We start from the raw sequence: 11,925 nt of genomic DNA, 5'->3' as shown, positions 1-11,925 counted from the left end.
GTATCTGAGTCAACAGGGCACAAAGATCAGGAGCTGCAGCTGGTGCAGGTGGTGGCTGGGCTGGCCCCGTCCCCACTGGATGTGGAGGTACAATGATGCCTGGGACTCCTCCTCCCTATCTCGAGCCAGTGATGTGGCCCTGCCTCGACCTCGGGGTCGGCATCTACTCCAAGTTGGGGATCTGTCTGCAGGCACGGGTGCATCACCCCCGGTTGCGTCGCCTCGCGTGTGAGTCATCCATCAAAAGAGTGAAACAAGTGAGATTTCAAGGAACCAATAAGACACACATCGCACGAAAGTGAAACAAAAAAGGAAATCTTTCTAAAGACATCCTGCAGCCTCCCGAAGATAAGTTACAGACGTCTCCGCACTAATCCGCAGAACTCTACTAAATGTTATCTCTATACAAGTGAGACCAGTGAACCTGGGGATCTGATACTAACTTGTCACAACCTGATTTCTCGAGTCATGATGGCACCTACTATAACCCACCAGTAGGTAAGCCAACATGTAACCCGAAATAGCAAGTAATGAGACTGAGGGCAGAAACTAAACAAGAGTAGGCAAAATATAAGATAACAATATAAACAGGCGGAAGCAAACCGAAACATATATATACAAATAAAGATCCCTCCCAGAACCTGGAAGTCACTAGTACAGAACTACTAACAAAACGAGTACAAGTCTAAAAAATGGACCACAAAAAAATGGACTGTCTCGAAAGGTACAAGACAAGTCTATATACAGATGGAGACTGAAATAGTACAAAATGTCGTGTGCTTACCCCCGTCTCCGGATCAGACTGCTCCAAGAATGATGTCAACGCTGGCCACTAGTGCTCGGACCTGCATCACGAAAACAAATGCAGAGCGTAGGATGAGTACCAAAAAAACAGGTACCTAGTAGGCATCATAAGCCAACTGAGCTTGAAGAGTAAAGGCAATATGAAGAGAAGGAATAGAACAAACAGAGGTCAAGAGTGGAAGTCTAAGTAAACAATGGAATGCACACAAGTGTAGAAAGAACTAACTAAAGTAATATATAAGCTAACTACAGCTAACTAGACCCCATAAGCCTAGAAGGTACACTCGTGCGCAAGTTTAAATGAAACCCGAACGGACCCCATAAGCTCGAATAGTACACTAAATAACTATAACTAAAGAGAACAGAACCCAAGACCGGAGAACATCAAACCAGAACATCAAACCCAATTAGTAGAATATGACAGTACGGAGGCTGGACCTCGAACCGAATGCTTACCAGAAGTACCCAAGTAACCAATCACAAGTATCAAGTAATTGAGGTTGGACCTTTAACTAGATGCTCTATATAAGTATCCGGGTGATCGAGGCCGGACCTTGAACCGGATGCTCTTCAAAAATATCAATGAAATCGAGGCCGGAGCTCGAATTCGGATGCTCGACAAAGTTGCCAATGTAGCTGCTGAAAGAGTCTCAATCGATTCATGATCATAAATGTCTGTGGAACGCCGTCCACACTTAGCCAATCAATGTAAGTCCTTGGACTGAATCGAAAACCAACTTCAAATCATGAAGCGGAACCCAGTGTCACCGACGTAACTCGTGAAGCCGTAGCATCAGAGGAATAAGGATAACTATCGTCGGAGCAAACGTATCACCTAGCTAAGGCCAAAACTATCATACTCAAGTCTGCTACACCAGTCTACAGGGATCTAAGTCGACCGAGTGACATCGGGGTAAAACTAAGGCCTAACAGTTCCGAATCACGCATTTCTAAGGCAAGCCCTAGTCAAACCTAAACTAAGGCCCAACATACTTCAATAAATAGTAATCAAGCATACATGTACTCCACATAGCAAAGAGGGTCAATTAATAACACATAGCATACTTACAGTTACCCGATAATTCCTTATATTGGTCGAAAACATGATTTCTAAATACCTATGCATGATTCAATAACTACCCAACCCAAATCCCAACTAATCAACATGCATTCACATGCTCGAGCTCAATCTAAGAGAGGGAAGCCGTATCCTACCTGTAGGCCGATCACGCGTGCTCCAAATCACTTCTCCGGAGCTTTCCCTTTTCGAACGGCCTCGAAATGCTGCCACGCTATAAAAAATAGCGTCAAAATGTTATTACGATCGTTTAGACACTAACATCACAAGAAACAGAGACAAACCAATTTCGGGGTCAAAATGGGGAAAGTGGGACCTGCGTTGGAAATTCTAGAATTAACTCCAAAAATAGGTCATAATCAGTTCCCCGAGCTCATGTCCCAAAATGGGACATAATTTGGGGCTCGGAATGAGTCTGGAGGCCTCGAGAGTCGAACGAAAGGTCGTTCTGGACCAAACTCGACATTCCGGGGATAACTGCGCTGACGAAATTTTCATCCGAGCACGTTTTCCAAGAATGTTGACCAAAGTCACCTTAGGCCAAATTTCAAAGGCTAAAACGCCTAATGATCCAAACTCACATCGAAGGCCTCGATACTCGTGCCAGTCATGCTACTAGCCTAGCTTGGCCATTTCGGAGCTGATGGAACCGTCAGAATTCCATTCTGAGGTCGTTACATGACGTTTCGACTAAAGTCAACTATTTAAGCTTTAAGGTCTCTAAAACACGGAAAGCTGCACAAGATCCAAACGAACGACCAAGCGACCGAACAGTCAGTGCCAGCAAGTCATAAATGATTTGGGGTCGTTATAGGAACGCTCTAAACGACAAAAAGAAGTAGGGTACACAGAAATGACCTGGAGGCTCATTACATTATTGTAATTTTTTCAAATGGTAGAAAATTTTAGAAAATATGGTTAAAAAAGATTGTGTAATTAGGTAATTTTTCCTATTAAATGCACATCACTATCATGTATACTAATCCTAACTATACTTTCAAACAATATCACTAGTTAAGAGTTTTATACCATAGAATGAGAAAATACCTTCAGATACATATATTCCTAAAAAGAAATAGTCTAGATTAGTTATATGCATAATTAAACCATCCTCAATTCATATTTTACTGTCACCGTCCCCAATTCATGCTTTAATAACAATCAAACTATATGTATCTCATCAGCCTCCCACTCCACATCCTCTACCACATTTATCTCTTCCTTCATTCTCCTCGCCACGATTTTCACCATTAAAATTTTAAAATTGAAATTTGGAACAAGAGCACACTAATTTGAGGTTTGTATCTACTTAACAATTGTTCTAAGTTATGTATATGTGACAAATTTTTATTTGTCATGTCTTCTGATTTTCAAAAGTTAAGGTAAAACTCTATTGATTTAAGATTTTCTTAATTTAATTTTCTCCAATGAAAAATCATCAGCGCCAACTCATCATTTTCTTCGACTCCGAGATGTTGATGGTAAGTCATAGCCACGGAGCACTGTTTCTCACATCAACAAAGCAAAAGGTGAAGCAAACACCGTCGTGGTTAGATGTCAAATCAGCCAAAAAGTTTCAATAAGCAGAGACTTACGCATATATCTAGCACATTATTGATATATCTAACACATTAATGAGCAAAGATTATATGTTTCTAGTTTTTATCAGTGTATCTGATTAAATGTATATGTGTTTGACAAAATATACGCATGTATTGGAGATTTACGCATATATTTGACACACTATATATTAATGTATCTCGCACATTATTGATGTATGTAACACATTATTGAATTAAGATTATATGTATCTAATTTTTATCATTTTATTTAATTAAGTGTAAATGTATCTAGTAAAATATACGTATGTATCTGAATAAGAGTTCAAGAATCCATGTTAAGAAGTGTAAATTTTACTGAATCGCCAAAAAAATGGATTTTAATTGTTTTGATTTTTTTTAGGAATTGTAATATGTCATATCCTCTAAAGTTGTTAAAAGAGTGATTTTCTCCTTCATTAATGACTTTCAATTATATCCCTTAATTAGACGTACTCCTTCATTAATGATTTTCAATTATAAATCTTAATTAGACACACTAATTGATATGTATTTGTCTTACATGTATCTTGGATACATGTATCTAGAAGAGGCAGATACATATATCCGAGGCCGAAAATGTGGTAATGAACGTAATATTGCAATTTGCAAACTAGCGTGAATCTAAGTAATTAACTTCTAAAGAAGTGGATGTAAATATCCATTTTTTTATAGAGTTTTTGGAACAAGATAAAGATTACGTCAATAGTTGAGATCATTCCTCCATCCGAGTATTGAATGCATTATTGTTATGAGGTAATACCCATGTAGTAACGTAAGAAACCAAGTTTTATTATTGGTCCGTCCAATTTATGTATGTCTCATTTAGAGATGTAGAAGCAAAGAAAAAGCAAATAATCCACATGAGTATGAAATACATTGTTATTAGGAGGTACTACACGTGTATCAAACCTCTAATTAACCGTAGAATATTCCAACAATTCCTCTTAAGTCATGAGAATCTAAATTGCTCAATTGATTGACTATGTGAACTTTATCTTCTTGATAAAGATTCGAATTCTCATAATTCTTTTTCCTATTTCTCCATTTCCTAGCCCCAATTATTTTTAAAAAAAATCCATCCATCCCATAATTGGAACACAAGAAATAGACCCGAGAATGACTCCTAGAAGTCTAATGATATATACTTCTTTTTGCCCACATTTTTATTTCATAGTTATCTCTTTCAATTTCAAGGACAAAATTATTTTTCTTCTAGAGAATATCCCAAATGGAATAGGGTCTCTCATCAAGGCTATCAATGTAAAAAAGTTTAGCTTTTATTCTTCTTTTGACCTTTTGTCAAATATAGGATAAGAATTTCATCACTATCCAATATAGTTGTCTCCAAGGTGGTTGGCAAAATTGACCTTGACAATAACTTGGAATGACAAAAAAGACTTTTTCTATTTAATTTGCGCCCTTCTTAAAAAATTATAAATAAAAAGTTTATTTTACTATATCACCCCTGAAATATAATAAATATAATGTCTTGAAAAATGTAATAGAGAAATGACTATAATTAATTATAAGGGTACATTAGAAACTAAGTGTTAAATTATTCATTAATTTCATAAAGTGGACAAATATTGTTTGACACACAAAATAGTATAGTAGACAATTATTGTTGAACGGAAGAAGTATATTTTAAAATAGACAACAAACTCAATGTAATCCCACAAACAAGATCTAGAGAAGTTGATATGTACGCAGACTTTATCACTCACTTGTGAAAGCAGAGAGAATGTGTTTAATTCCAATAAGAGAATGGTTAAAAAGATGGATAGAGCAGATTGAAATTTGATATTTTATTCACAGTAACACTACATAATGTCAAATTTGCAATCCTCTTCATGACTACAGAAGGGAAAAAATGCAAATAAAAAAGACAATTCAGTTCTCAAACATCAAATGTGGGGGAAAAGCAAACTAGGACAAACAATTTCTAAAGGACAATATGGATAACAATTAGGCAGAAGCCTTCTCCTCTTTGTCAATTTACTCAACAGCCAATGGAACAAGTTGAGCCTGAATCAAAACAAAATAGAGAAGTTCCATTAGTAGTTGCTTTAGACAATTGGAAAAGTGCAGAAAGCAGAGAGACTTACCAGCTTGCGGAATTTGAGAGCATAAAACATCTCAAGATAACGACGAATTTCAAGACGATCGAGCTTGGAAACGTGCTTCCAGAACCCGTAAACAGCAGCTAGTGTCAACAGCCGATCGGAGTAGATTTGCCATGTGTACCTACAGCAACAGGAGATTAGAATCACTTTGAATTAATGCACTCAATAATGATCATGTGGTAGGACGAAAAGATGAGCAGCTTACTTCTCTTGTATACGCTTAAGGCCACCCTCAGAAATGGCTTCCCAATGTGAAGGGTCTACCTTACATTTCTCAAAGAAATCAGCCAGAAGATCAGCAGCCTGCTCGCCATGGTATGGATCAATTTGGAAACCAGACTTCCCGTGAACGATGATCTCAGCTGGACCACCTTGATTTGTTGCAAATGTAGGCAAACCGCAGCTCATGGCCTCAACAACAGTCAGACCAAAAGCCTCGTAGAATGCAGGTTGCACGAAAGCTCCCCTGGTGTCAGCAATGTACCTGTAGAGTTCCCCATTCCTCACGCGGTTCATCTGGGAAGAAATCCATCGGAACTGGCCATTCAAATTGTGAGTCTTTATAAGTTCATACATCTTCTTCATCTCTGCCTGCTCTTCCAAGTCTTTGGATTCCTTTCTTCGGTCTCCACCAACCACAACAAGGTTAACCAACTCCCTTAGTCGTGGATTCTTAGCATACCACTCGACGAGTCCAGTTAAATTCTTCACTCGGTCCAATCTTGCCATGGTGAATATGATGGGCTTATTCCTGTTCTTCAATACACACCTGATATAGGAACATAAATCAATTCAGTACAAACTTGTTTATATCAGTAAACACAATTTTGCACTATTATAGAAACATACAGGTGTTCTTCATTCTCGACATCGCTAAACAGCAAGTCTTCGATTTCAGGGTGAAAAGTTGTCAATCTCTTTTCCTTTTCGGAGTATGGGAAATAGAGATTCACATCAGCTCCTGGTGACACAATGTTGAATTTGGGATCAAACACGTCAATGCCATGAACAACTCTATACAATCCAGGCATTGTGAAGGCCATGTGGCTCTCATACTGTCCAACGGTGTCCTTGCTAAAAAAATTGAGAAAAAAGATTTAGGATCAAACACAACGAAACAGGAAGAAGAACAATTTAATCAGAGCACGAAATTGATGTCATACCTTCCTGCTATCTCCTGGAAGGTGCTGGTGATGATGAAATCAGTGTGATTCATTGCTATAAGATCAGCGGTAAACTGAGCTGAGAAGTGATATTTCTCGTCAAATTTGTTCAAGTAAATGTCAGAATCAGGATATTTGGTTTTCTCCAATGCATGAGCAATGGTGCACTGCAGATCAAGGCAAAGTAGACAAAACGGAAGAGAATTCTTAAAACTTTGAGTTCCAAATGAAAGGAAATGCAAAGTTAATCTTATACATGTGACCAATGTTACAGACCTGTGTTACACCTAACTTGTGAGCCAACAAGGAGGCAGCGAGGTTTCCCTCACTATAGTTTCCAATAATAAGGTCGGGCTTAGCTTGCAGTTCTGCGGTTATTTCTTTCCCCACATCCTAATGTATTAAAAGTCACAATTTTAGTGTAAGTAGAAAATTGCTGCAAAAATCAACTAGAAGATTGAAAAATGAATACAGAAAGGTTGCTTCACCTCAATGAAAGTCTCCATGTATGGCCAGACTTCAAAACGAGAGATCCATTTGCGAACAATGCCCTTTTCAGTCCTAAAGGGGACCCTAAGAATATGTGAATGCTCAGTTCCAAATACTTTCTCAAGTCGCTGACCACAAGTGGTACCAACTGCATCAGGCAGAAGCCGAGTAACCTGCGAATTTAAACAAAGATCAGATGTTGCATTAGAACAAATCAAAATCCTGCATAATCATAATCTATAAGCACAATTTCTGAGAATACTAACAATAAGAATACGTGGTTTGATATCAAGTCCTTGCTCCTTTATGCGCTTGAGCATCTCACGCTCCAAGGCAGGAACTTGATCCAAAATATAGACAACCTGCAAATTAAAGGAATGGGAACTCAGCACTTGCAGCAATAGGTTTCGAAGGAATAAGACAAAGAGATCACAAATAAGCAATGCACCTGGCCACCAGTGTCGGGGTAACCCAAGACATTTTCCTGGGCGAAATATCCATGAGGTGAAAGTATAACTACATTGAAAACCATAGGAATTCTACTAAGGAACTTCTCAAGAGTACACGAGTCAGGAGCCTCGAGGAGATCCAGGAGCATGCAGATCATCTCTAGAACACGCTCTGCGGTGTCACCCCAACCCCTCTCCAAGCCAATTTCTTGGAACTTGTGCTCAAATGCCGAGTATGACGTTTCTGGGGAAAGGGTGGTGAGGTATTCCTCAGCCTTCCTCAGGACTTTTTGGAGAGTATACAAATTCTGAATTCTATCATTTAGCATCATTGTCTGCACAGAAAATGATAGTTGGAACATGTTAATCATTTATTGGATGCAAAAATACTGGAAATTAATTTAGCGGAGGAAAAGCACTATCAGAAACAGTAAATTTACCTTTCCCTTGTAGTGGTGAACTCGAAGAAACTCGAGAAGAGGGGTCATGCTTTCCTTGTCATGGAACATTTTAGCAGAGAGGTGCCTGTTGAGGAATTCAACTCCATTTCCAATTGATTTGGTGAGGGTTGGTTTGGGAAATGATGCAGTGAAGGGCTCAAAATCCAATTCAAGAACAAAGTTATCGTTGGAACTGCATCAGGGAAAATCACAACATTAATCAAAATGTTAATTAGATAACTAATCATCAAATTCAAACGTAAAACTTACGTTCCGTTAACAAGTTCTTCCTTGAATTGCAAAAACTCAGGCACAGTCAGCTCCTCAACAATAAGAGCATTAACATTCACACGGACATATTCCCACACACCGGGCCTCAGACGAATAGCAAGTGCAACCCATGGGGGTAAAACAATTGCTTCCTAGTATGACGAATAACACATAAATATTTCAAATGCAAGCACAAACTGATAGCTTAGTAAGAAAATTCAATACAATAAAACCAAGTTACCTGAGTGGATTTCAGGACTTCTTCAAAGGCATGATCATTCAGTTTGTCTTTGTCTTCTTTGTGAATTGATTCAAACTCAGCCAGCAGCTGGTGAGGTTTCAAGATCCCTTTTCCGTGGCTTTCGATCCTAATACACCAAGAATAACTCATGATTAAACTACTTATGCTTGTACAACATACCAAGCGAAACTAAACGGGCAAACAACAGCAACTAAATCAAAAGGCAAGAAGATTGCTCTAAAACCATACCTTGAAAGAAAGAGCAAAATTTCATTGCGATGAGCAGCCAAAGTAGCATCAAGACGTTCACGAAGGCTGTGAACACGAGTCAGAACACGTTCAGCCATTGCACCTGCAAATCCTCAAGATGACTTTCAACACACAAACAAAATACTGTTAACTCAAAAATCATAAAAATATTTAACATATTACTACTATTATTATTAAAAGAGATGAGATTGTGGGAAAAATAAGTCACCTAATTTTCCAATGATCTAGAATATAGTAGTACAAATTTTCAACCCCACCTAGCACTACTACTATAATATTTTCCAAAAAAATAAAAATATTCTAGTAAGTTTTTCAATTCAAATATCCTACCTAAAATCATAAATTTTTTGGTTTTATTTCATGAACTTCATATCTAATCAAACTAACGTATTTCGAAATATGAGAGGGACGGAATAATAAAAACTAGCAGACCTACCAATATAATGACATGAGAGTTATCAAATAAATGCAGAATACAATACGTGACAACCAAGATAAATGTGGCCCAATAAAAACACAACAGAGAGAACTTGCACTGATCTTCCTATTATTAAAAAAAGGGAAAAGGCTCAAATATGCCATCGAATTTTTAGAAAAGGCTCATTTATGCCATCCGTTAAAAGTTTAGGCTCATTTATGCCATTGCTGTTAAAGAAAAGGCTCATCCATGCCATTTTTTTTAACTCCGGTTTTTGCAAAAACCATTTTTTTACTACACCAAACATGGTTTAACACTTTTCTATTGGTGTTTTTGGATCAAATGTACATTTTTTTGCTTGTTTTTCTTTAAAAACACCAAGAACACATGAAGAACATAAACAACTCCAAAATTTTCAACATCTTCAATTCTTCACGAAATCATCTCAAATTTCGGCTACACCATTAATTTCTTTTTTAAAAAAACAAAAATTCTAAAATCATTTGTAGAGTTCAAAAAATTCACCCATATTTAAAAATATATATTCCAAAAAACAAAAATACAGTCCCAAAATTTCAAAATTTGCTTTGATTCTTGTTTTTACCATTAGATCTTTGTTGACTAGTGTTTTTTGAGTTTATGTTCAAAATTTCAAATGATTTGAAGTTTTGGAGAATCTACCATTAAAGAATGTTCAAGTTTTGAAACTTCGAAAAAATTTCAATTGGATCTTGTTGAGTTAGGTTGAATTCGAGCTTCAAAAGAAATTGAGTTTTGGTATCTAGCTCGGAGCGAAACTACTCTTGAAATTTGAGGCGATTCATGAAGAATTGAATAAGTTTGAAATTTGGGAATTGTTAATGTTCTTTATGTGTTCTTGGTGTTCTTAAGGATGTGAAGTAAAAAATGTGCATTTGATCCAAAAACACCAATAGAAAAGTGTTAAACCATGTTTGGTGTGTAAAAAATGGTTTTGCAAAACCGGAGTTAAAAAAAATGGCATGGATGAGCCTTTTCTTTAACAGCAATGGCATAAATGAGCTAAACTTTTAACGGATGGCATAAATGAGCCTTTTCTAAAAGTTTGATGGCATATTTGAGCCTTTTCCCTTAAAAAAAATATATGTTACTAGTAGTCGTATTTCACTGTTTTACTTGGACCACACAATAATTAAACAATTAAATAAAAAACACATACTATATATATTTGATCAATAGGTACCCTTCATATATTTATTTTAAAAGGAATAAAGTGAAAGAATATGCCATCTAGCATCTAGTAAACAACAACAAAATTTCCCCTTCAACATCTAACACAAAAAACAAAAAACTAGGAAGAAATTGTGACGAAATCAAATACTAAAACATTATCATGAAGATAAAATACGTCTTGAATTAGAACTACTTTTTTTTTAATCATTCAATATCTGAAACTCAAGTCTGACTAAACAAACTAAAGATAAAAAAGAATCTTAACCATTCCACCAAGCTCGAAAACTACTTGTTTAGACGCAAGGAAACAAACAAAATAGCTAGAATAAGGAAACAACAGTTTGAGTAAATGAAAAAAAAAACAGAGAGAAGAAAAACAGAGCAGTACTAACAGGAGAAAAAGAAGAAAAGAGATGTGAGGATTTTTGTTTCTTATTTTTGATTTGTCTTCTCGACAAATTATGTTTTATGTTTCAAAGGATAACGCATTGTTTTCTAGCAGTGATGGTTTCGAATAGACTTTTCTGTCAATAAATTTTGTCAAAGATTTGGAAAAAAAAACAGAGGAAGTAAAATTAGAATTTGCAGAGTATAACTCTAGAACCTGACTAATTGAGGAAACAGACTTTTCTATCAACAAACGAAAAAAAATTTTGCAAAATGATCATCATGTAACAAAGCAGAATATGACAAAAAGAGGTGGTAACAAAAAAGGATACTCTGAAAATCGAAAGGTAGATGAAGAAGAGTAGTAGTGCAAGCAAATGCAACTGAAAATTATTCCTTCTTTTTTTTAACATCTACGGATGAGAAAAAGATAAAATTTGAATGATGATGAATGAGAAACAAAATTCTTACGCACCGACGTAACATAAAGAAATGTGAGTTGCAGGTTTTACCTTTTTTTGAATAAAAAGGAAAGAGAGGAATATTGAAAGGAATAAATAGAGGGAAGTAATGAAATGGATGGAGGAAACACAAAGATGGAAATCAAAAGAAGCAAATGAAAGAGTGTTGCTTATGAATGGTGATGAGGAATGGAATGGTAGAGGTCCCTTTTTATACAAAACAAAATGTGTACGTAGAGTCTTCTCAAGTGGATCACTTTATTTATTATACAAACAAAATGCTACGAATATCAATCAATTCTTGCTAAGTGCCTAGTAAGCTCTTTTTAAGAAACACCATCACATCACACTGTATACTTAATTAGAGGTTTCAGATTTAAATTCTAAATATATAAAAAAAAAATTATAATCAAGGAGGGTTTTCCTTGACTAGGCCCTACATGATATGAATTCAGATTAGTTAGACTCTAGTATAGATATCGAATACCGAATAAGAAAAGAAAAACTTTCTTAAAAACA

At 36.3% G+C, this 11,925-nt stretch overlaps 1 protein-coding gene across 3 annotated transcripts; it reads right to left on the bottom strand.

The window, feature by feature from the left end:
* Window positions 1–5,250: 5,250 nt before the first annotated feature.
* Window positions 5,251–11,552, bottom strand: LOC102577712 (sucrose synthase 2). Of its 3 annotated transcripts, none has more exons than XM_015311444.1 (14): window positions 9,365–9,458; window positions 8,908–9,010; window positions 8,659–8,785; window positions 8,418–8,569; window positions 8,148–8,340; window positions 7,707–8,042; window positions 7,525–7,620; window positions 7,258–7,431; window positions 7,046–7,162; window positions 6,770–6,936; window positions 6,456–6,680; window positions 5,812–6,375; window positions 5,589–5,727; window positions 5,251–5,508 (listed from the first exon to the last, which is right to left on the bottom strand). In XM_015311444.1, the coding sequence occupies exons 2-14, from the start codon at window positions 9,003–9,005 to the stop codon at window positions 5,479–5,481; spliced, it is 2,418 nt and encodes an 805-aa protein (XP_015166930.1). In that variant the 5' UTR covers window positions 9,006–9,010; window positions 9,365–9,458; the 3' UTR covers window positions 5,251–5,478.
* Window positions 11,553–11,925: the final 373 nt, after the last annotated feature.

Source organism: Solanum tuberosum, unplaced genomic scaffold (assembly GCF_000226075.1).
Source record: "Solanum tuberosum cultivar DM 1-3 516 R44 unplaced genomic scaffold, SolTub_3.0 scf00157, whole genome shotgun sequence".
Taxonomy (NCBI): domain Eukaryota; kingdom Viridiplantae; phylum Streptophyta; class Magnoliopsida; order Solanales; family Solanaceae; genus Solanum; species Solanum tuberosum.
The sequence above is the reverse complement of the archived record's forward strand: the minus strand, read 5'-3'. Positions and strand labels throughout refer to the sequence as shown.

Bases quoted from the DNA above. Each gene is read 5' to 3' on its own strand.
- LOC102577712 (XM_006353704.2), bottom strand. The intron at 7,621-7,706 runs GTGCATTGCTTA...TTTAATTTGCAG, and splicing joins ACCCCGACACTGGTGGCCAG to GTTGTCTATATTTTGGATCA. The intron at 6,937-7,045 runs GTCTGTAACATT...CTTGATCTGCAG, and splicing joins ACAAGTTAGGTGTAACACAG to TGCACCATTGCTCATGCATT.